The sequence below is a fragment of the Nerophis lumbriciformis genome, linkage group LG04, assembly GCF_033978685.3.
Source record: "Nerophis lumbriciformis linkage group LG04, RoL_Nlum_v2.1, whole genome shotgun sequence".
In the NCBI taxonomy this organism is placed as follows: domain Eukaryota; kingdom Metazoa; phylum Chordata; class Actinopteri; order Syngnathiformes; family Syngnathidae; genus Nerophis; species Nerophis lumbriciformis.
Window position 1 is genome coordinate 64,278,322 of NC_084551.2, and position 24,980 is coordinate 64,303,301.

The 24,980-nt window shown below is 43.0% G+C and overlaps 1 protein-coding gene and 1 long non-coding RNA gene across 4 annotated transcripts in view; one reads left to right on the top strand and one right to left on the bottom strand.

The window, feature by feature from the left end:
• The window catches only part of LOC133605439 (uncharacterized), a 37,794-nt gene that overhangs the window by 4,138 nt on the left and 8,676 nt on the right, over positions 1-24,980 (bottom strand). Inside the window, exon 2 of the long non-coding RNA XR_009815142.2 lies at positions 8,156-8,207. This is a non-coding gene — a long non-coding RNA (uncharacterized lncRNA). The remainder of the gene's footprint in view (positions 1-8,155; positions 8,208-24,980) is intronic.
• Positions 670-24,408, top strand: rpz (rapunzel). 3 transcript variants are annotated; one of them, XM_061958772.1, is made up of 3 exons: positions 672-1,220; positions 9,696-9,802; positions 21,431-24,408. In XM_061958772.1, the coding sequence occupies exon 3, from the start codon at positions 21,433-21,435 to the stop codon at positions 22,114-22,116; it is 684 nt and encodes a 227-aa protein (XP_061814756.1). In that variant the 5' UTR covers positions 672-1,220; positions 9,696-9,802; positions 21,431-21,432; the 3' UTR covers positions 22,117-24,408. The 3 variants fall into 3 exon arrangements, with proteins under 3 accessions (XP_061814757.1, XP_061814756.1, XP_061814754.1); XM_061958770.1 differs by having other exon boundaries at positions 1,139-1,220; positions 9,696-9,754; XM_061958773.1 differs by lacking the exon at positions 9,696-9,802 and having other exon boundaries at positions 670-1,220.

Consider the following 24,980-nt stretch of genomic DNA (forward strand, 5'->3'; position numbering starts at 1 on the left):
TAATTTATTAATGCTGAAATTCTGACAACGATAGTTTACGCCATTTACGCAAGCGTTCTTCTTCGCCTCCTCTTTGGGCTTGCCGTTTAACCATCAAACAAACGCCATGAGAACATCGCCCCCTGGAGTCACAAATTCTGATGGGTAACAGATTTCGGTACAACAAGTGTAACATATTTACCACCATGCAACCGCCGCTGGATACTCTTCTCTCCGACGGAGGATTTATTCCCTGGCCGGGCTGAGGGTCTGTCGCAAAAGCACGAGATTGACGTCATTTTTGCGCGCAGACAAGAGGGACAGCTCCTTCGCGCAGGCCGCGCGCACTGGCCGTGTGCGCTGAAAGGCTCCTTTATGTCTCATTATTCACGGCTCTTGGGCATGTTAAAAGATCCCCGAGCAGCCATTGAAATGCATTTCACGTATTATCCAAACAGTCTGAGCGCGTATAACGACCGTGAAAAGCAACTGTTGGAAGCTGCGCGCGCGGCGCCATTTGCGCAACGGTGGCGCGCATGCCGGGTGAGACGTGACGTCATGTTGTGAAGCGTGACGTTTAATTCTTCCAGCGGATTTGTAACAATGTAACAATTTTGGCCTCTAAATGTGTTGTTTGACACACTGTGGGGCTGCCGGGCGGCTGCGCACTTGCCTCGGCGTGCACCTGCGCCGCTGGAGAGGCTGCGTTGGCATCCTTTGCCTTGGCTCTTTTTTCTCGCTTGAAATGTGAATTTAAATGTTCAAACTAACAGAAAAGACGTCTATTTGGCTCAGAAATGTCATGAATGGAGTGTTTGTCGCGTCTTAAAAGACGCTGCGGGGGTTTAGTGGCTGTTTAAAAGTCTTCTTGGAGCTCAGCTGACAATAGAGTCTTGGTTCCAAGTGTTGGACTGCAGGATGGAGCAGAATAAATTCAAACCAAAGGGGGAGATTCGTGTAAATGTGAGGAGAAATGTGCTCATATTTAGGCCCATAACCTAGTTTTTTGACATGGCATTTTGGACATTGGCTCAATTTAAAGGCAAATATTGATTTGAAGGGTTTGTGGTGCATCTGTGGGCCTTTAAATAATGCTTTATTGTAATAACGTCACCCCCACACGTTGAAGCAACATGGACGTGTCCTCTGCAGGGCTTGCTGGGAAGAAGGAGGCCGTGAGACAGTCGAGGTTGGCCATTTGGAGAGGAGACACTTCCTTGGGTTGGAATCTAGCAGCTAAGGTAGGACTTCATGGCTTCTTCTCACCCCCAAATGCTGCCCAATATGGCTTGGAATCCCAAGTCCAGACGACCTAGTCGGCGTGGAGGCGACAAAGGGAAGTTTTCAGGTGTGATTTTTGGTGACTTAGTGGGGTGTTGAAGCAGGCAGGGCCAGGCCCGCTGCGCGCACACGCAGGGCGGCTAGAGGGAGCCATAGCGGGGCAGGAAGGTCGCCTCACGGGGCCTCCTGGCACCATAGCGGATGTTTGTCTGCTTGAAAACATCCGCAAAACATTCAATTCAAGCGGAATATCATTTTTATTCTTCAATGTCAACCTTTGTCGCAGTTAGTTAGTTTGTGTCGGCCTAACTAACTCCCGCCCTTTTCATCACAGTTGACGCCCACGCCCCAACTAAAACATTCACATAGCGTTAAAAAAAAAAGTCAATACAGGTGTTAAAGTGTCTCTTTTAAGGCAAACTTGATGAAATTACACGGTTATTGTTTTAATTCGCTTAGCTGTGCTATGGAGAAAAACTTTCAAGATGGCTGCCGGCTTCTTGGTGGCAGGTGAGAGCAGATCCTCACTTCCTGAAACTACGAGCCTTTTTATACAATATACATGCACAACTAGGCTTTTTGTACAATATACACTGAAATACATGCACAACTAGCCTTTTTATACAATATACACTGAAATCCATGCACATGTTGCTAGTACTATTGGTGGATTTCATTAAGAAAGCAGCTCTTCACTTCCTGCTTGATTGACACTTGATTTCATGAATAAAGCAGCTCTTCACTTCCTGCTTTGGCTGTTAAACTAAATAAGTTTTTAGCTGGCCTTTTTATACAATAGACAGATAAATAAATGCAAAAAAAATAAAATGTCGCTCGTACTATTGGTGGATTTCATAAATAAAGCAGCTCCTCACTTCCTGCTTGGAGACTAAGCCGCTGCTTTGTTTTGGTCTGACATAGAAGTGACCTAGTGATGGGTTGATGAGGCGTCATGAAGCGTTTCGACTAGAGATGCGCGGTTTGCGGGCACAACCGCGGAGTCCGCGGATTATCAGCGAATCGGGCGGATGAAATTTAAAAAAATTAGATTTTATCAGCGGGTCGGGTCGGGTCGGGTCGGGCGATTGAAATTTAAAAAAATTAGATTTTAAATAGATTCAGGTGGGTGGCAGTTTAACCAATTCGGAAATATATATACATAGTTAAATGTTGTTACCCACATACGAAAAACGAGCAGGCACCTGCAGCATATGCCACAACAGAAGAAAAAAAGAAAAAGAGATGGACACTTTTACGGAGCGGAGAAGGCCCCCGACGCCTCGCCGGGGTCCGGGACCGAGGCCCCTTCCCCCGAGAGGGCCCCACCGGGAGCCGTAGCTGAGGCGATCCGCGAGAAGGGCCAGACGCACGTCCAGGGTCACCACCGCGCCCACCGCCTCGTCCGCCTTCGCCGCGGCCGGCGTCACGCGCAGCAGATAAGCAGCTTACCTGCCCGCCACCCCCGTGGCCGGGGGCTCGTAACAGGGGTCACTCCGCGCGCAGTGCGCTCACGAAAGGGGTGGGGCTCACCCTGGTTGATATAGACAGCAGGACGGTGGCCATGGAAGTTGGAACCCGCTAAGGAGTGTGTAACAACCCACCTGCCGAATCAACTAGCCCTGGAGCGTCGGGCCCATATACCCGGCCGTCGCCGGCAGCGAGACGCGCTTGGAGGTGCGCTCAGCGCGGCTCCCATATGATTGCGCACTGGTGTGCGTCTGGGTCGTGACAGCGTGGCACGCGAATGCTGCATTGGATCAGTCTCCTTTCTTTAACAGGCAAAAGCTTTATAACCTCACTAATGCCTTGCATCGTCTATATTAGATGTATAACAACGGGCGGGTGCGGGCGGATGCGGTTCTGATCAAATGTTAGATCGGGTGGATGGCGGATGGTTGACGACTTTCTGATGCGGTTGCGGATGAAATAATTGCCTATCCGCGCATCTCTATTTTCGACACATTGCAAAACTGTATTGATACTGTGTCACTAAATACTGACATCTGCTGGACATTAAAAATCCCTACAGGCAACCTATGGACCGACTCAACTGACACTGATTTTATGACCTAGTATATACCATTGGCGTTGTTAGGCCTATTTTAGGGGGGCTAAAGCCCCCCTAAAATATTCTTAAGCCCCCCTAAATAATTTGGTGTTTTTTTGTTTTGTTTTTTACAAATAAATGCCGACATATTCATTATAAAGTGGCCCAAATACAGAGGTGGGTAGTAACGCGCTAAATTTACTCCGTTACATCTACTTGAGTAACTTTTGGGATAAATTGTACTTCTAAGAGTAGTTTTAATGTAACAAACTTTTACTTTTACTTGAGTATGTTTATAGAGAAGAAACGCTACTTTTACTCCGCTACTTTTATCTACATTCAGCTCGCTACTCGCTACTAATTTTTATTGATCTGTTAATGCACGCTTTGTTTGTTTTGGTCTGTCAGACAGACCTTCATAGTGCCTGCGTTTCAACAAATACAGTCACTGGTGACGTTCACTCCGTTCCACCAATCAGATGCAGTCACTGGTGACGTTGGACCAATCAAACAGAGCCAGGGGTCACATGACCTGACTTAAACAAGTTGAAAAACTTATTGGGGTGTTACCATTTAGTGGTCAATCGTACGGAATATGTACTGTACTGTGCAATCTACTAATAAAAGTTACAATCAATCAATCAAAAGTGTGAAGGAAAAAAAAAACATGTTTTATTTCAACCGTACATCCCGTCAAAAGCCTAAAGACTGACTGCACAGTTCCTGTCTTCACAATAAAAGTGCCGCTCCATCGCGCCTGCGCTTTCAAAATAAGAGTCTCCGAAAGCCAGTGCAAACAAACTAGCAAGCTACGGAGTTTGCCGCCAATGTATTTCTTGTAAAGTGTATAAAAACGAATATGGAAGCTGGACAAATAAGAATCCAAAAACCAACCACTTTCATGTGGTATTAGACAAAAAGGAGGAACTTTTTTTCTCCTCCATTTGAAAACGTGGACGTTATCAGCACTACTGTCTGATTACAATCAATGCAAGTCATCAGAATCAGGTAATACACCAACTTATATTCTTGTCTTCATGAAAGAAAGGAATCTATATGTGTTAAACATGCATGTATATTCATTAAAACACCTTTAACATGTAAAGAAAAACGGCAAAATAAATAAATATAAATTATATACTGTATATATCAATGTATGTATATATATATATATATATGTGTGTATATATATATATATATATATATATGTGTATATATATATATATATATATATGTGTGTATATATATATATGTGTGTGTGTATATATATATATTTTTATATATATATATATATGTGTGTGTGTATATGTTACTCTACCTTACCTAAAGCCCCCCTAAATAATTTGGTGTTTTTTTTTTTACAAATAAATGCCGACATATTCATTATGAAGTGGCCCAAATATGAGTAAATAATCATATAACCTGTTATTATTCACTCAGTTTCCCCTCACTTCGTAGCGTAAGGTAGAGAGCCCCTTTAGTGCGTCGGTATCCAATCCATTCCACTTGTTCATATAGAAAAAATGCCCACATCACACAAATTCCAGCCCGCATTTTCTCTGCGACCTTGCTTGCGGTCCTGCAGGTGTACGAAGCACATTATCTTCCTTTACAATGAGTGAAGCTGCACAAAACCTTGTGTGTGCAATTGTAAATCATTTATTTTTTAAGTTTTGTGTTTCTTGTAGAATCTATATAAAGTATTATACATTAGCCTATTGTTAAAATAAGGAGAAAAACATCATTAAATATATTTGTTTTATTGTATTGTTACATTAATAGCTGTTTTATTATTATAGGATGGCTTGTTAAACATTTAATAGGATTTTCAGAGGGAGGAAAAACCAAGACATTTGATATAAAATGTAAAATGAATAAATACATAAAAAGAAAAAGAAAATATATGGTTAAAAGCCATCGTCCCGGGGAGCATTTCATTTCGTCCCGTGCATTTAAAAAAAAAAATAATAATAACAATGAATAATTTCTAAGTCTTTGTTAGCCGTTTGTGAAGTTTTGTGCTCGTGCGTAACATTCGCTCGCATACTGTGCATCTCCTGGGGGCAAAGCCCCCCCTGTCCTTAAAAGCTAGTGACGCCCCTGGTATATACAATAATATAAACCAAGTCATTGTATTTAATTTAGGATTATTTCATAACTTCATTTAAATAAAAATATATTTTTTATCTTTCTTTAGATACAGTCAATAAATAGTGTGAACATGTATCATAACATGGAAATCTAAGAGAACATGTTGTGAATGAGGATGCTTGTGGACCTGGAAATTATTATTATTATTTTTTTTTTACACATTTTTATTAAAAAAAAAACCCAGTTTTTCCAACGTATTCAATTTTAGACGCTTTCTCTTCTTAGTTATTATTTCTCCGGCTGTAGAAAAGACCCGCTCACAGGGCACAGAGGAGGCGTCAGTGCGACACAGTTCGCGTATCGGTCACGTGACCAAAACAGCTCATGATCGGTCACGTGACTTTCTAAAAGCGGTACGCGCACCGACACAGGGTTTCGCTCTATGAGCTCGACGCATGCGCCGATGCATCGGTGTTGCCGGACCCATCACTAGTAAATAGTCTTTCCAGTGAGGCTAGGTTAAGATACGAGTTAAAATGTTCCGTAGTCGGATTAAACGACTGCCCTTACCGCCTTCCAGCAGATGCGTGGACTGATAATCCTACACAATGGCCGGACATGGAATTTGGAAATCTTTATGTCTACCTCACAAGCGCACCAGGTCGGTTGTTAGCTTCGGTTGTTATATAACGAATAAATCACATAAAAATTGTTAAATCACCCAAGGTATGTTGATAAATGATAGTAAGGATGACACGGTGGCTACCAGTATCCATCCATCCATCCATCTTCTTCCGCTTATCCGAGGTCGGGTCGCGGGGGCAGCAGCCTAAGCAGGGAAGCCCAGACTTCCCTCTCCCCAGCCACTTCGTCCAGCTCTTCCTTTGGGACCCCGAGGCGTTCCCAGGCCAGCCGGGTGACATAGTCTTCCCAACGTGTCCTGGGTCTTCCCCACGGCCTCCTACCGGTCGGACGTGCCCTAAACACCTCCCGAGGGAGGCGCTCGGGTGGCATCCTGACCAGATGCCCGAACCACCTCATCTGGCTCCTCTCGATGTGGAGGAGCAGCGGCTTTACTTTGAGCTCCTCCCGGATGGCAGAGCTTCTCACCCTATCTCTAAGGGAGAGCCCCGCCACCCGGCGGAGGAAACTCATTTCGGCCGCTTGTACCCGTGATCTTGTCCTTTCGGTCATAACCCAAAGCTCATGACCATAGGTGAGGATGGGAACGTAGATCGACCGGTAAATTGAGAGCTTTGCCTTCCGGCTCAGCTCCTTCTTCACCACAACGGATCGATACAGCGTCCGCATTACTGAAGACGCCGCACCGATCCGCCTGTCAATCTCACGATCCACTCTTCCCTCACTCGTGAACAAGACTCCGAGGTACTTGAACTCCTCCACTTGGGGCAAGATCTCCTCCCCAACCCGGAGATGGCACTCCACCCTTTTCCGGGCGAGAACCATGGACTCGGACTTGGAGGTGCTGATTCTCATCCCAGTCGCTTCACACTCCACTACCAGTATCTGTATATTTATTATATCTGTAGAGAGCTCATTCAAATTCAGTTCAGTATTATGATTTATTATTTGCTGAATTACTGGAAATAGCCTTTATACCGTATGTTATTGTTGTGCAACAACAACAACAACTTCAGCTGTCGAACGTTATTCAGTAAAAATTCAACGGGTTCAACATTAGCATGGACGGTATAGCCAAGTTGTGGTTAAGAAGGTGGATTTTTGTTCCTTATATTTACCAGAAATGAAGTGATCCGACCCCCCGCGACTCTAAAGGGAATAAGCGGTAGAAAATGGATGGATGGATGGAAGTGATCTGAACACACGACCCGGGATTTTGGGGGACTCCAGTGAGAACCGTCCTCGTTTTCCCGGCGTAAAGCTGCGAGCCATTTGTCTCGTCTCTGTGGGCTTTTAGCACGCTTTGGCAGAGCAAAATACGACCTTTGTTTTCCCTGTTTCCAGTTGTGGTTTGCACAACCAAAAACAACACCGTTTTTTGGCATTTTGGAGGCAGAATGACGGGTTTAATCAGCGCAGGTCGACAGGTTAAAGAGTAATGGCGACGGTTTGTTTTCAACGCCAGTCAGGTTGCTATGGCTCGAAGAACCCGTATGGAGCTCAGTTGCCCGGATGTCGGCCCTGCCCTATTGGTGGATTTCATAAATAAAGCAGCTCCTCACTCCCTGCTTGGAGACTAAGCCGCTGCTTTGTTTTGGTCTGACATAGAAGTGACCTATGAAGAAGGCTCTCAAACATATGTATAGTAAATAAATGTTGGCGAAAAAACTCCCACAGCCTGTTTTTTTGTGTGAAGGAGGTACTAATACACATTTAATGTGAATGAAAGTGGTGCAAAAAAACTTGCAGGTAGATGTTAAATGAACAAATCTAGCTTCTAAACCAGTGGTTGTCAATCTTGTTTCACCAAGTACCACCTCAGAAACCACTTGGCTCTCCAATGATACAGTAGCGGAGTAGGCCTAAGTATTTGTTAAAATCAAGGCAGAAGTTTTATCCACCAAGTATATTTGACATTTTTGCCCACTGTAACATTACACACTGTTTGAACAGTAACACTGATAACTGCTCAGTCATGTCATTACAATATTTAATTAAGTGATTCTTTGGCGTACCACTAGAGGGAGCCTGCGTATTACAGTTTGACAATCACCGTTCCTAAATTACACAGCTAAGACTACACATGTCATACAAAATCCTATTTAATAAGCTGACCTTAAATACCAGTCATCTTGAATTATGCAGCACCGGGGCACATCCTCCTCTCCTGTGGAAACAAAAACACAAAGTACATTACTACGGCACAGTTGTGTAAACAAACACACAAAGTACATTACTAGAATCAGAGAATCAGAATCAGAATCAGCTTTATTGTCATTACGCAAGGTAACGAGATTGAGGCCATTCCATACAGTGCGATGTGTGCATGCTAGAAAAACAATGTGCAAATATATAAAAATTTAAAAAATGTAGAAGTGCAATGAATATGGTGTGAAATGAATATATACATGAAAAAACAAAACAAAAACAGGGTGGTTGGTGGAATGGGTTATTGCACCGAAGAGAAGGCAGTTATGAGGGACAATGGGGCAGTCCGTTCAGGATGGTTATGGCCCTGGGGAAGAAGCTGTTCTTTAGCCTGTTTGTTTTGGTTTTTTTACTACAGCATAGTTGTGTAAACAAGAACACAAAGCACATTACTACTGCACAGTTGTGTAAACAAACAAACAAAGTACATTACTACGGCACAGTTGTGTAAACAAGAGCACAAAGTACATTACTACTGCACAGTTGTGTAAACAAACACACAAAGTACATTACTACGTCACAGTTGTGTAAACAAACAAACAAAGTACATTACTACGTCACAGTTGTGTAAACAAACACACAAAGTACATTACTATGTCACAGTTGTGTAAACAAACACACAAAGTACATTACTACGGAACAGTTGTGTAAACAAGAGCACAAAGTACATTACTACTGCACAGTTGTGTAAACAAGAACACAAAGTGCATGACTACGGCACAGTTGTGTAAACAAGAGCACAAAGTACATTACTACTGCACAGTTGTGTAAACAAACACACAAAGTACATTACTACAGCGTAGTTGTGTAAACAAGAACACAAAGCACATTACTACTGCACAGTTGTGTAAACAAACACACAAAGTACATTACTACTGCACAGTTGTGTAAACAAACACACAAAGTACATTACTATGTCACAGTTGTGTAAACCAACACACAAAGTACATTACTACTGCACAGTTTTAGCTTGATAATGACTGTTACAAAAGCAAGAAAACAGCCAGCCTTTGAGACAAAGTTGCAAACGTAGCGGTTGTGTTCTCATGTGTGCAATTTAAAGCGGAATTTGAGGTAGATCAGCAACTAAAGGGTTAAGTGGAAGTGCTTTCAGTCCACACATGTGGTGCTGAAATCAGAGAGTCACTTGTGCCCCCTCTAGTGGACATGGCTGCTAAGACTGGTAATGTTCAGGAGAGGTTACATAACAAAACAAGTTCAGGCTGCGTTTGCTTCCTAAGTCCTTCTTCGCCTGTCAGCTGCTGCTAGCTGCTAGCTCCACACCCTCCCAAGCAGCGAGCAGCACAGACACACTGACAGCAGCTTGGTGCTGGAAACTGTTAACTCCTTCCTTGCTGCAAGACTGCAGCCTAAATGGCCGCACTTCCGCTTGATTGGGAGCGGTGATTGCTTTCATCGTCTAACAAACGCTTTTGTGTCTTTGCAGCCCTTCGGCCCATCCAGGACACCTTTTCAATTCCCGTGGGGAGCTCTCCAGGAAAAGACGTAAGCGCTCGATCAGCCGTCACGTGCGGGCCAAGCATCCGTGAAAGTGTACGTTCAAATGTTTTTTCTCTCTGCGCCTGTCAGAGGCCTTAGCGACGTGACACGCTGATGCATACCTGCCAACTACTCCGGTTTTCCCGTAATTAGTACGGTTTTCATCAACCTATTCCGGGTTACGGTTGCAGTGATAAAAAATACGGTTTTTCATTAATTAAAAAACTTTTTTTTTTTTAAAGTTTTATTCACGAAATCGCGTAACAATGACAATCGACACTGCTTCCCGTAACTTCCTATCGAGCCATTGCGAACGATCATGGAATCAGCCGGAGAAAAATCGCAAACGAGTCTTAAACCGAAAAGAAAACTGCAGTCAGTCCGTGAAGAATATTCAAAAGCCTATCCGGGAATAATTATCCGTTCCAAAAAGGGTGAAAACTACGCGAATTGCACCTCGTGCAGACAAGATTTTTCGATCGGACACGGAGGAATTAGCGATGTAAAAGACCACGTTGGGACAAAAAAACACAAGTCTAATGCCGTTGCTAGCGATACAAGTGGAAAACTTTCAACGTTTTTCGTCGCCCAAACAGATTCTTTGGATGTGATAAATGCCGAAGTTTTATTCACGGAGGCAATAATTGAGCAAACAAAAAGGTAATGACACCAATGTTATCTATTGGAATTGTTTAGTACTGTTATACTGTTAAAAGTGTTTATACTATTTATGCTTTCAAGTCCAAGTTGAAGAAATCGTGTTAAATGTTGACAGCATAACTACCAAAATACAGAAGTATGTCCTTAATATTTTTGCAGTGCTATTTCTGTTGAAAAGTTCAAATGATTACATTAGAGATGTGATGTGCCACTTTTCAAGTGTCTGATGGCTTAAATTAATTTTCATAAATTTTTCATATTTTGAATTCTTTTGAAAGGCTTACAAAAAAACTACATTTGAATTGTAATTCCATGCTATTGACAGGACTATTAATTTTAATGAAGTTAGCTTACCATGTTTACAGTATGATAATTGTGATAGAAATGTGAATTTTAGGCACAGAATATTTTTTACAATTGAACAAGGCAGTAGATTATGCAAGCTTGGACAGAAAGTTAATAATGACACCAATTTTTTTTTTTAATGGAATTGTTTAGTACTGTTTTACCATTTGTTTACTGTAAAAAGTGTTTATACTGTTTATACTTTCAATTAACAAATTGAAGTCTTGTGAAAGGTTGACAGGATAACTGGCATTAACTGTCAAAATAATTTCAAACTATTGAAGTTAGCTTACAGAATAAACATGTCAATCAACCCATATGATTTTTGCTGTAATATTTTTGTTTTGAAAAGTCACTGTGACTGATAGAAAAGTGATGGTTTTAGCAACATTTTAACCTGTCTGAATGCTAATAATCATTTTGCGTCGGGGGGCGAAGCCTGAACCCCCCACCAGGACTTTGTCCTGGACCTACCGGGGCCTGCGGCCCCTGGACCCTGGCTACTAGGTTTTTCTGATTTCAAAAGTTGGCAGGTATGCTAATGACATTGAAGATAAATGACCTTGCAAGTCAAAGTTTGTCCACCACTGGCCTCATGTTGAAAAATGAAATATGTGGAAGTCACTTTGATATTCTTCATTGTCTTGATATATGATGCTGAGGACTTAAACAATAATAATAATAACTGGGATTTATATAGCGCTTTTCTAAGTACCCAAAGTCGCTTTACATGTAGAACCCATCAATCATTCACACCTGGTGGTGGTAAGCTACTTTCATAGCCACAGCTGCCCTGGGGTAGACTGATGGAAGCGTGGCTGCAATTTGCGCCAACGGCCCCTCCGACCACCACCTGTCATTCATCATTCAATTCATCGGTGTGAGTGGCACCGGGGGCAAAGGGTGAAGTGTCCCGCCCAAGGACACAACGGCAGCGATTTTTGGATGGTAAGGCGGGAAGCGAACCTGCAACCCTCAGGTTTCTGGCACGGTTGCTCTACCCACTACGCCATGCCTCCCCTAAACAACATCCATCCATCCATCCATCTATCCATTTTCTACCGCTTATTCCCTTTGGGGTCGCGAGGGGCGCTGGAGCCTATCTCAGCTACAATCGGGCGGAAGGCGGGGTACACCCTGGACAAGTCGCCACCATTCAATCTCATTTATTATAAAATCATATCAATACATTTCCTGATTATTCCAATGTGATATAAATATCATAAAGGATACATATTTTGGGGACAAAGTAAAATTTATTAGAGGATGTATTACTTTTTAAAATAGTTTTCTAGGTTACAGTTTAATAAAATAACATCTATATTTCATGAATTATTTTTGAATATTACAGTCAAGGCCAATAGTTGTGTAATTATTCTTCTATAATGTTCTGAATCATGTATTATTTTTAACATATATACATTTCAATAAAAAACAAGCTGTGAATATATATATATATATATATATATATCCATCCATTCCATCCATTTTCTACCGCTTATTCCCTTTGGGGTCGCGGGGGGCGCTGGAGCCTATCTCAGCTACAATCGGGCGGAAGGCGGGGTACACCCTGGACAAGTCGCCACCTCATCGCAGGGCCAACACAGATAGACAGACAACATTCACACTCACATCCACACACTAGGGCCAATTTAGTGTTGCCAATCAACTTATCCCCAGGTGCATGTCTTTGGAAGTGGGAGGAAGCCGGAGTACCCGGAGGGAACCCACGCAGTCACGGGGAGGACATGCAAACTCCACACAGAAAGATCCCGAGCCCGGGATTGAACCCAAGACTACTCAGGACCTTCGTATTGTGAGGCAGATGCACTAACCCCTCTGCCACCGTGAAGTGAATATATATATATATATATATATATATATATATATATATATATATATATATATATATATATATATATATATATATATATATATATATATATATATATATATATATATATATATATATACACACACTGGATCGGTTCGCAGCCGAGTGTGAAGCGACTGGGATGGGAATCAGCACCTCCAAGTCCGAGTCCATGGTTCTCTCCCGGAAAAGGGTGGAGTGCCATCTCCGGGTTGGGGAGGAGATCTTGCCCCAAGTGGAGGAGTTCAAGTACCTCGGAGTCTTGTTCACGAGTGGGGGAAGAGTGGATCGTGAGATCGACAGGCGGATCGGTGCGGCGTCTTCAGTAATGCGGACGCTGTATCGATCCGTTGTGGTGAAGAAGGAGCTGAGCCGGAAGGCAAAGCTCTCGATTTACCGGTCGATCTACGTTCCCATCCTCACCTATGGTCATGAGCTTTGGGTCATGACCGAAAGGACAAGATCACGGGTACAAGCGGCCGAAATGAGTTTCCTCCGCCGAGTGGCGGGGCTCTCCCTTAGAGATAGGGTGAGAAGCTCTGTCATTCGGGGGGAGCTCAAAGTAAAGCCGCTGCTCCTCCACATCGAGAGGAGCCAGATGAGGTGATTTGGGCATCTGGTCAGGATACCACCCGAACGCCTCCCTAGGAAGGTGTTTCAGGCACGTCCGACCGGTAGGAGGCCACGGGGAAGACCCAGGACACGCTGGGAAGACTATCTCTCCCGGCTGGCCTGGGAACGCCTCGGGATCCCCCGGGAGGAGCTGGACGAAGTGGCTGGGGAGAGGGAAGTCTGGGCTTCCCCTCTTAAGCTGCTGCCCCCGCGACCCGACCTCGGATAAGCGGAAGAAGATGGATGGATATATATATATATATATATATATATATATACAGGTAAAAGCCAGTAAATTAGAATATTTTGAAAAACTTGATTTATTTCAGTAATTGCATTCAAAAGGTGTAACTTGTACATTATATTTATTCATTGCACACAGACTGATGCATTCAAATGTTTATTTCATTTAATTTTGATGATTTGAAGTGGCAACAAATGAAAATCCAAAATTCCGTGTGTCACAAAATTAGAATATTGTGTAAGGCTAATACAAAAAAGGGATTTTTAGAAATGTTGGCCAACTGAAAAGTATGAAAATGAAAAATATGAGCATGTACAATACTCAATACTTGGTTGGAGCTCCTTTTGCCTCAATTACTGCGTTAATGCGGCGTGGCATGGAGTCGATGAGTTTCTGGCACTGCTCAGGTGTTATGAGAGCCCAGGTTGCTCTGATAGTGGCCTTCAACTCTTCTGCGATTTTGGGTCTGGCATTCTGCATCTTCCTTTTCACAATACCCCACAGATTTTCTATGGGGCTAAGGTCAGGGGAGTTGGCGGGCCAATTTAGAACAGAAATACCATGGTCCGTAAACCAGGCACGGGTAGATTTTGCGCTGTGTGCAGGCGCCAAGTCCTGTTGGAACTTGAAATCTCCATCTCCATAGAGCAGGTCAGCAGCAGGAAGCATGAAGTGCTCTAAAACTTGCTGGTAGACGGCTGCGTTGACCCTGGATCTCAGGAAACAGAGTGGACCGACACCAGCTGGACTGCTGCTGAGTGGTCCAAAGTCATGTTTTCTGACGAAAGCAAATTTTGCATTTCCTTTGGAAATCGAGGTCCCAGAGTCTGGAGGAAGACAGGAGAGGCACAGGATCCACGTTGCCTGAAGTCTAGTGTAAAGTTTCCACCATCAGTGATGGTTTGGGGTGCCATGTCATCTGCTGGTGTCGGTCCACTCTGTTTCCTGAGATCCAGGGTCAACGCAGCCGTCTACCAGCAAGTTTTAGAGCACTTCATGCTTCCTGCTGCTGACCTGCTCTATGGAGATGGAGATTTCAAGTTCCAACAGGACTTGGCGCCTGCACACAGCGCAAAATCTACCTGTGCCTGGTTTACGGACCATGGTATTTCTGTTCTAAATTGGCCCGCCAACTCCCCTGACCATAGCCCCATAGAAAATCTGTGGGGTATTGTGAAAAGGAAGATGCAGAATGCCAGACCCAAAAACGCAGAAGAGTTGAAGGCCACTATCAGAGCAACCTGGGCTCTCATAACACCTGAGCAGTGCCATAAACTCATCGACTCCATGCCACGCCGCATTAACGTAGTAATTGAGGCAAAAGGAGCTCCAACCAAGTATTGAGTATTGTACATGCTCATATTTTTCATTTTCATACTTCTCAGTTGGCCAACATTTCTAAAAATCCCTTTTTTGTATTAGCCTTACACAATATTCTAATTTTGTGACACACGGAATTTTGGATTTTCATTTGTTGCCACTTCAAATCATCAAAATTAAATGAAATAAACATTTGAATGCATCAGTCTGTGTGCAATGAATAAATATAATGTACAAGTTACACCTTTTGAATGCAATTACTGAAATAAATCAAGTTTTTCAAAATATTCTAATTTACTGGCTTTTACCTGTGTGTGTGTGTGTGTGTGTGTGTGTATATATATATATAGCTAGATAGATCATATTTTCAGGGCTATTAAGCACACCAGTATTTAAGCCGCACCCACCACATTTTATGAAGAAAAAAAGATTTAATTTCACACCGGTATGAAATGTTTTGTAAATGTTTATTGTTTCCAAGTGGTGTCTGTAACACGGCAGTTAAACGGCTGATCAAACAAAACAGAAGTCATGGTCATGGTCATGGACCCACTAGCTGTGGAAGCTATCTCTCCAATCAGCTAAACAGACTCACTAACTCCACGCTGACAATTTTTTAAAGTGGAACAATACAAAAAGAATGCCATTGTAAGTGAATGATACTAACACGGACACTTGTAGACGTGTTGGCATATTTGCAAAAGCTAACGAAGCTAGCTTGATTACATTACAATAGCATGTACAATTAAAGCTGCAAGCAGCATTGGTCGGGCCCGCGTATTTGGCAGGTGCTAGTCCTAACTGTCCCAATACTTTTGTCCAGTGATAGTCATAAGTGTCCCAATACTTTTGTCTACTTTTAGTCTGAAGTGTCCCAAGACTTTTGTCTAGTGTACCTACCTTGTCTGCATTGTGTGGGCACATTGGTGCTTCCTGCTTTTAAGCAGCCATCTTAAAAAAACAGCAGCGCAGCAGCATCAGCGCAGCGGGTCTTTGAAGGGTCATAAAATCCAAACCGTAGCAGTTAGAAAAAAAGCGCTTCTGTCATTGTAATCACAAGGGTTCAATCTCTCTCCTGTGTTAGTTTGAAGGCGAAACGAGAAACGTGCTCAGAGGAGTTCGTTTTTGAAGGAAGGTGACCGGTTTTTACAAAAAATTTGTTTTGAAGGGGGAATAGCAAACTTCCTGTTGATTTTTGCTGGGGGTTGTCAATTTATGAAATGTAGGTCTAAGTGAGACCTACATAGAGGTTTTTGTTTCATGTCTCTCCGACCTTCCCAGTGGGAGTTACAGGCAGTTTTGTCATTTTTTTCTTCCGAGGAGCAGTTTTTTTTGCGTTTTATCAAAAAATTGCAGTAGAGCGCAATTTTGAGATTTGGGGTTAGGTTTTTTTTGTAGATCGCAATGTTTGCCAGTCCTGATGTGTGCGTTCAGTTTGGTGAGTTTTGAAGCATGTTAAGGGGGTCAGATTACAGCTCAAAGAGGCAAAAGTGACTGTTTTTAGTACTTTTTTGTCTTGAAGGGGGAATTGCCAACTTCCTGTTGATTTTAGCCCGAGAATGTACTATTATGAAATCTAGATCTGAGTCAGACCTACATAGAGGTTTTTGTTTCATGTCTCTCCGACCTTCCTAGTGGGAGTTACAGGCAGTCTAGTTTTTTTTTTCCCTAGGGGGCGCTAGAGCGCAATTTTGATTTTTGCGGTTCGTTTTTTTATTAAAAGGCCATTTTCGCAGGTCCTGATGTGTGGGTCAAATATGTTTTGAAGCATGTTAAGTGGGTCAAATTACAGCTCAAAGAGGCGGTTGGTATAATAATAATAAAGAATAATAAAACCTTACAAATTCAATAGGTCCTTATGTCCCATTGCATAAGGACTCCCTTTGGGAGTCCTTATACAATGGGCCATGCGGGCCCTAAATATGCATGAAAACACTCCTACAGACATCACACATGGTATGCTTTATTAAGTATGAGTAGTTTTAGTTACATTGCAAAACTTACAACGTTGCTTGGAGTGATGAATGAAGAATCCTTTCAAGCAGAAACGCTATGGGCAAATATACCTTGGCATGAAACAGGAAGTACATTGTCAAACCGCAGCATCTGCAGTGAGCAAACTCGTCCAAAAGAAACGATTTGCTGGATTCAAAACATTATGACCATTAGCGAAGAAAAATCCATAAATTAGCCGCACCGTGTTATAAACCGCACGGTTCAAAAGGTACAAAAGTATCAGCTCACAGTGGAATACAGTAATATGATCATATATTTAAATGCATGGTGTGGCTTCATTGACTGCCATCTGAAATCAAATTCAGATCCATTTGTACATTTCCTGTGTAAGACATTGTCTGCATGAGTCACAAGTAGGGATGGCAATTGAAAACCGGTTCTTTTTGATACCTGGGAAACAATTAGCATGTTTTCTATTATTGACGTCACAACGCTTGGCGCCGAATACTAGCTAAGTGGATGCATCAGCAAATACCACAGAAACATAAGCACATGTGATCACTTTCAATCAATGACGCATTTCCCATCCCCTCTGAGCCGGAAGAGAATCTCCACCATCAGCCTGTTAATAACTAAGTGACATGTAAAAGCAGCCATTATTAAAATGTAAACACCAATTTCATGTTTGTCTTGCATTACATGGCCAGACTGCTTTAGATGCTGCACACCTGATCCATACTCTTCACAACACATCTCATCTGCTTGTGTGCTTGTGAACGACATCATCCATGTACAAACAGCAGTCACAACTTGAGAGGCTCCCTTTTTTCTCTTTTTTTTACAGCCAATTGTCTCCTTACTTGTCAGCACAGCACACTTCCTCCCTTCACAATAATAGCACTGTGCACCACATCTGCTTTGATTGCGCTAACAAAATAAAGTACCTTACACACGCATAATATACTTAAAGCACGTATTAGTGATGGGTCCGGCAACACCGATGCATCGGCGCATGTGTCGAGCTCATAGAGCAACACCCTACCACCGTACCACTTTTAGAAAGTCACGTGACCGATCTGAGCTGTTTTGGTCACGTGACCGATACGCGAACTGTGTCGCACTGACGCCTCCTCTGTGCCCTGTGAGCGGGTCTTTTCTACAGCCGGAGAAATAATAACTAAGAAGAGAAAGCGTCTAAAATCGAATACGTTGGAAAAACTGTTTTTTAAAAAAAATAAAAATGTGTAAAAAAAAAAAAAAAAATTTTCCCAGTCCACAAGCATCCTCATTCACAACATGTTCTCTTAGATTTCCATGTTATGATACATGTTCACACTATTTATTGACTATCTAAAAAAAGATTAAAAAAATATTTTTATTTAAATGAAGTTATGAAATAATCCTAAATGAAATACAATGTGGTTTATATTATTGTATATACCAGGGGCGTCACTAGCTTTTAAGGACAGGGGGGGCTTTGCCCCCAGGAGATGCACAGGATGCGAGCGAATGTTACGCACGAGCACAAAACTTCACAAACGGCTAACAAAGACTTAGAAATTATTCATTGTTATTATTATTATTTTAAAAAAATGCACGGGACGAAATGAAATGCTCCCCGGGACGATGGCTTTTAACCATATATTTTCTTTTTCTTTTTATGTATTCATTTTACATTTTATATCAAATGTCTTGGTTTTTCCTCCCTCTGAAAATCCTATTAAATGTTTAACAAGCCATCCTATAATAATAAAACAGCTATTAATGTAACAATACAATAAAACAAATATATTTAATGATGTTTTTTTCATTATTTTAACAATAGGCTAATGTATAATACTTTATATAGATTCTACAAGAAACACAAAACTTAAAAAATAAATGATTTACAATTGCACGCACAAGGTTTTGTGCAGCTTCACTCATTGTAAAGGAAGATAATGTGCTTCGTACACCTGCAGGACCGCAAGCAAGGTCGCAGAGAAAATGCGGGCTGGAATTTGTGTGATGTGGGCATTTTCTATATGAACAAGTGGAATGGATTGGATACCGACGCACTAAAGGGTCTCTCTACCTTACGCTACGAAGTGAGCGGAAACTGAGTGAATAATAACAGGTTATATGATTATTTACTCATATTTGGGCCACTTTATAATGAATATGTCGGCATTTATTTGTAAAAAACAAAACAAAAAAACACCAAATTATTTAGGGGGGCTTAAGAATATTTTAGGGGGGCTTTAGCCCCCCTAAAATAGGCCTAACAACGCCAATGGTATATACTAGGTCATAAAATCAGTGTCAGTTGAGTCGGTCCATAGGTTGCCTGTAGGGATTTTTAATGTCCAGCAGATGTCAGTATTTAGTGACACAGTATCAATACAGTTTTGCAATGTGTCGAAACGCTTCATGACGCCTCATCAAACCCATCACTAGCACGTATTGATGCATTTTATAATTGTTATACTTTGACCTTATATAATGGTCCAAATTGCACCAAGGATTTTTGCATTTATTTAACATTTAATTCAGTTGTATTTGACACAAAAGCACACACTTTATGGTGGTCAAATAAGTAAAAGGTAAAAAAACAAAACAATTATGGTAATAATTCAAATTAATTACAAAAACGGATTTTATTGTTTTTTATATTGGTATTGTTGTTTAAATGTGTTACTACGAATATTATTTTACTTGTTGTAGTTTAGTCATTACTAATGTATATTCATTTTTTAAAACTACATTTAAAGTTGAGTTTTGCTGGTACAATAATATGTTTTCAAGTTAATGATTAATCGTGATTACAAAATCCATCAAAATAATGTTTTTTTTTTCTTTTTTGCCATAATCATCCAGGCCAGTTGGAGCCTGACAGAAGAGAAAATAAATAAAATAGCCTCCATCCTTGCTTTAATGTTGGAGTCTTCACACACTTTGGCCCCAGTGGTCAAGCCCACACAGGTACATGCTGACCAGAGGTCAAGCCCACACAGGTACATGCTGACCAGGGGTCAAGTCCACACAGGTACATGCTGACCAGTGGTCTAGCTCACACAGGTACATGCTGACCAGTGGTCTAGCCCACACAGGTACCGTATTTTCCGCACCATAAGGCGCCCTGGGTTATAAGCCGCGCCTTCAATGAACGGCATATTTCAAAACTTTGTCCACCTATAAGCCGCCCCGTGTTGTAAGCCGCATCTAACTGCGCTAAAGGAATGTCAAAAAAACAGTCAGATAGGTCAGTCAAACTTTAATAATATATTAAAACCAGCGTGATGTGGGCGCGCATGGAATCGTATATCAACATGGACAGAGCTGCGTGAAAAAAGCCACCCGGCCTCTTCGCGTAAACTTAAACTTACCTTAACCACTCGCTCATCTTTTCTTCATCCATCCCTTCGAGTTAGCTTTTATGATGACGCCGGCTGGAAAGGTCTCTTTTGGCAAGGTCTTCCTTTTGAATATCACCATGGGTGGAAGTTTCTGGCCATTAGCATGGCAAGCTAGAACCACAGTGAAGGATGACTTCTCATTCCCTGTGGTGCGAATATTCACCGTACGTGCTCCCGTTGTATCCACAGTGCGGTTCACAGGAATATCAGTTGCTGTGAAATAGTAATCCGTGTGCGGATGGAGAGATTGCGTCTTTTCATGAACCGGATCCCTGTCACTTGGTAAGAGCCATTTTGTGGTCTTTACAGATGTAAACACACAAAGGAAATGAAACGTACGGTAATATCCGCGCGCTTTTTCTTCCTCTACGCGGGCGGGTGGTTGCTTACAGTAGAAGAAGAAGCGCTTCCTGTTCTATGGGGGCGGGTGCTTACCTTGGCGGTTGCTTGCGTAGAAGAAGAAGCGCTTCCTGTTCTACCGGGAAAAAAGATGGCGGCTGTTTACCGAAGTTGCGAGACCGAAACTTTATGAAAATGAATCTTAATATTTATCCATATATAAAGCGCACCAGGTTATAAGGCGCACTGTCAGCTTTTGAGAAAATTTGTGGTTTTTAGGTGCGCCTTATAGTGCGGAAAATACGGTACATGCTGACCAGTGGTCTAGCCCACACAGGTACATGCTGACCAGTGGTCAAGCCCACTCAGGTACCTGCTGACCAGAGGTCAAGCCCACACAGGTACCTGCTGACCACAGGTCAAGCCCACACAGGTACCTGCTGACCACAGGTCAAGCCCACACAGGTACCTGCTGATCAGTGGTCAAGTTTACTCAGGTACCTGCTGACCAGAGGTCAAGCCCACACAGGTACATGCTGACCAGTGGTCTAGCCCACTCGGATACCTGCTGACCAGTGGTCTAGCCCACACAGGTACATGCTGACCAGAGGTCAAGCCCACACAGGTATCTACTGACCAGTGGTCAAGTTCACACGGGTACCTGCTGACCAGTGGTCAAGCCCACACAGGTAGCTGCTGACCAGTGGTTAACCAGGCTGGTTAAGATTGTTGATATAGTTGTGTGTATGTTGAGTATTAAGGTGTGAATAGTGAAGAATAGATATAAAAGCAAACATCACCAAGATGATGTCCAGCTCTACTGGTCAAATGAGAATGTAAAAGAAGCGAATGGTTGAGCAGAATGCAAAAGGGTCAGGAGGTGATTGTGATGATTAGTTTCTAGTAAACGTCCTCCTTCCTCCCTCCCTTTGCTGCAGCCATGATGGAAGAGGAGATCGTGGAGGACCAGGCCAAGCTGAAGCAGGGCCTGGTCACAGTGCTGCGTTGCGTGGCCACCATCTCCTCGGCCGCCGCCGTGGTCAACCCCATATTCGGCGTGGCGGGCTCGCTGGTCCGCGTGGTGCTGCACCACATCGACGACGAGGACATCCGCACGCTCAAGCGCGAGTTCGGCTCGGTCAACCGGAAGCTGGACACGCTCTCGCAGAACAGCTGCAGGGCGCTGGTGGAGATCCAGAAGAAGACGCTGGACGGGCAGTTCAGCCCCGTGGAGGAGAACCTGAAGAACCAGTTCAGGAAGTACATGGAGCTCCTGGAGGCGCGGCCGCAGCACAGCGAGCGCAAGAAGGAGGACTTTATAGAAAGCTACGCCAACGACCTGGGCGACCAGAACCTGCACACGCTCTACGACGGCGTGGTGGGCAAGCGCAAGCTCTTCAGCAAGCCCATCCTGGAGGTCTACCTCAAGCACTCTGACTACAACCGCCGCACCATGGAGCAACTGTGCACACGCCTCACCTATCTCTTCTGCATCGGCCTCATCGCCCTCATGGGCTACACCGCCGTCATCGGCGACGACGACGTCAGCCTGAGCGAGGAGTGGGTGGACAACATGGAGCGTGTTCAGGAGAAGATGCAAGAGGCGCTCAGCAGGTGCCACTGACCACATTCCACCATCAGGTCTCTGTTACAACTTAGCCTTTGTCCCATTCTAATAATGGAAGCCAATCACGTTCTAGAACAGGCTTGTGGGCGTGTCCATTTGACATGTCACCAGTTCATTAAGCAATCTGGCCCTAACTTCAATTGAAATATAATTGCCACAATGTTGTCGCCATCTTGCAAATCAGGTTAATGACCATGAATTGTGCCTGCACAGTATTTTAATATATGACCCAATCCAAACCACCTGGCCCATAATCTGAGACAAAAAGTCAACACATAGTCACACATAACACTGAACTTTGTGGATATGATGACAAATGTCAAAGTACCAGGCATAATTCAAAATTACACCCATTTAAATCCCCCGCAATGCATGATGGGAAAAATGCAAAACGCTCTCTCCGCTTTTTAGCTGCTTGATATTTCTAAATGATTACAAATCTTTAAGGTCGTCGGGTAGAAGTCAAACTTTCACATACTCTTAATGTCCAATTATATATCAATTATATATCCATTACATGTATACGTAAATATTGTGTGTGTGTGTGTGTGTGTGCGTGTGTGTACACACTAGAGATGCGCAGATAGGCAATTATTTCATCCGCAACCGCATCAGAAAGTCGTCAACCATCCGCCATCCACCTGATGTAACATTTGATCAGAACCGCACCCGCCCGCACCCGCCCGTTGTTATATATCTAATATAGACGATGCAAGGCATTAGTGAGGTTATAAAGCTTTTGCCTGTTAAAGAAAGGAGACTGATCCAATGCAGCACAGACATTCGCGTGCCACGCTGTCACGACCCAGACGCACACCAGTGCGCAATCATATGGGAGCCGCGCTGAGCGCACCTCCAAGCGCGTCTCGCTGCCGGCGACGGCCGGGTATGGGCCCGACGCTCCAGCGCCATCCATTTTCAGGGCTAGTTGATTCGGCAGGTGGGTTGTTACACACTCCTTAGCGGGTTCCGACGTCCATGGCCACCGTCCTGCTGTCTATATCAACCAGGGTGAGCCCCACCCCTTTCGTGAGCGCACTGCAACCGCGGAGTCCGCGGATAATCCGCGGACTCCGCGGTTGTGCCCGCAAACCGCGCATCTCTAGTACACACACACAAATATATACATGAGATACTTTACACCCTTTTGGCCCCTGGCTAAATTGTTTTATCCCAATGCGGGCCCCCAAGTCAAAAAGTTTGGACACCACTGAGCTAGAAGAAAACACCTGTTAGCTTCTGGTGGGGATATCATCCAAAATTCAGTCAAGTTATTATTCACTGTGCACTACAAACAAAGTCCAGTATTAGACCCGCACTGAAAAGAAAAAATATCAAATGATTAAGTCGGAACAAAATCATGATTTGATGTCAATGTAATTGACTTTTTGCCTCATGCCTCACCTGAAGAATGCACAAAGACAGTGATATTCCAGGACTGCCTTGTTGTACATCTGCACATTGTTTTTGAAAGTGGTAATAATGAAATGCAGAGGCATTATTTGCTGTCATAACGCAACGAAAACAAGTTTGACACCCCTGCCTTAATGTTTCAGTCACACGCAGGATTCTCACAGGAATGAGGCAGAAAACAAGCTTTCAATTACGGTAACAAGTGATGATGTAATCTTGTTATTGTAGTTTTACTCCTTTGTTCCTTTCAGTGTGGCGCTAATGCAAGTCAACAAGCACTAGAGGGCGTCATGTCATCCAGACAATTGATTGATTGAAGTCAACATGTACGTGACCACTAGAGGGCGTCATGTCATCCAGACGATTGATTGATTGAAGTCAACATGTACGTGACCACTAGAGGGCGTCATGTCATCCAGACAAACATGAGGATGTTTTCATTCAAAGTCGCTAACTGTCTGCAGCGACACATTAACACTAAACAGAGTTACACTACTTTCCACCATCTTTGTGTTGGTCAAACACCACATCAGCACTTTCTGCACAATCATGTTGCATTTATTTTTTTACATATATTTTGATGAATCAGCATTTGATCTCATGGGGGACTTAAATATGACAGTCTTTTTTTCTATGTGCACTTATTTTACACATGCACTACATTTTTTTTTTTTTTAGCATTTTGGGTTTACATTCATTAGATTTTATTGTTTGTGCAAACATGTATTACTTCATGTTGCCATGGTAAAGGTGACCTTCCAACATTTGTATCGTGTCAGGTTCTGTTTGGCCCTTGATGCTTGCTCAAAAAGGTTCATTATGTCTTCTTTATGCTTGTTTTGAAGCGCTGCTTGAAATAAATACCAACGCTACTGATTGATTGGTCCTCTCAGTCCCTGAACGCATCACCAAACAAAGTCTTACTTACTTTTTTTCTACTGCACAACAAAGCAAGTTTGCCTCAAAACTTGTAAGTTACAAACTAGTTCTATCTTCATAATGAATGCACTGTACAGGAATTCTTCTTAATTCAACTCTTCTTCTCAAGCCAAGTGACATAGGCAGGAGCCAACCTAACAATGAGTGCGCCCTCTAGTGGCCTCTCTTATAGTGTCATTCTCTCAAGGAGCCAACCTAACAATGAGTGCGCCCTCTAGTGGCCTCTCTTATAGTGTCATTCTCTCAAGGAGTCAACCTAACAATGAGTGCACCCTCTAGTGGCCTCTCTTATAGTGTCATTCTCTCAAGGAATCAACCTAACAATTAGTGCGCCCTCTCATGGCCTCTCTTATAGTGTCATTCTCTCAAGGAGCCAACCTAACAATGAGTGCGCCCTCTAGTGGCCTCTCTCTTATAGTGTCATTCTCTCAAGGAATCAACCTAACAATTAGTGCGCCCTCTCATGGCCTCTCTTATAGTGTCATTCTCTCAAGGAGCCAACCTAACAA

What these genes read in the sequence shown, in the direction of transcription:
- rpz (XM_061958773.1), top strand. Translation starts at nt 21,433, where the DNA reads ATGATGGAAGAGGAGATCGTGGAGGACCAGGCCAAGCTGAAGCAGGGC.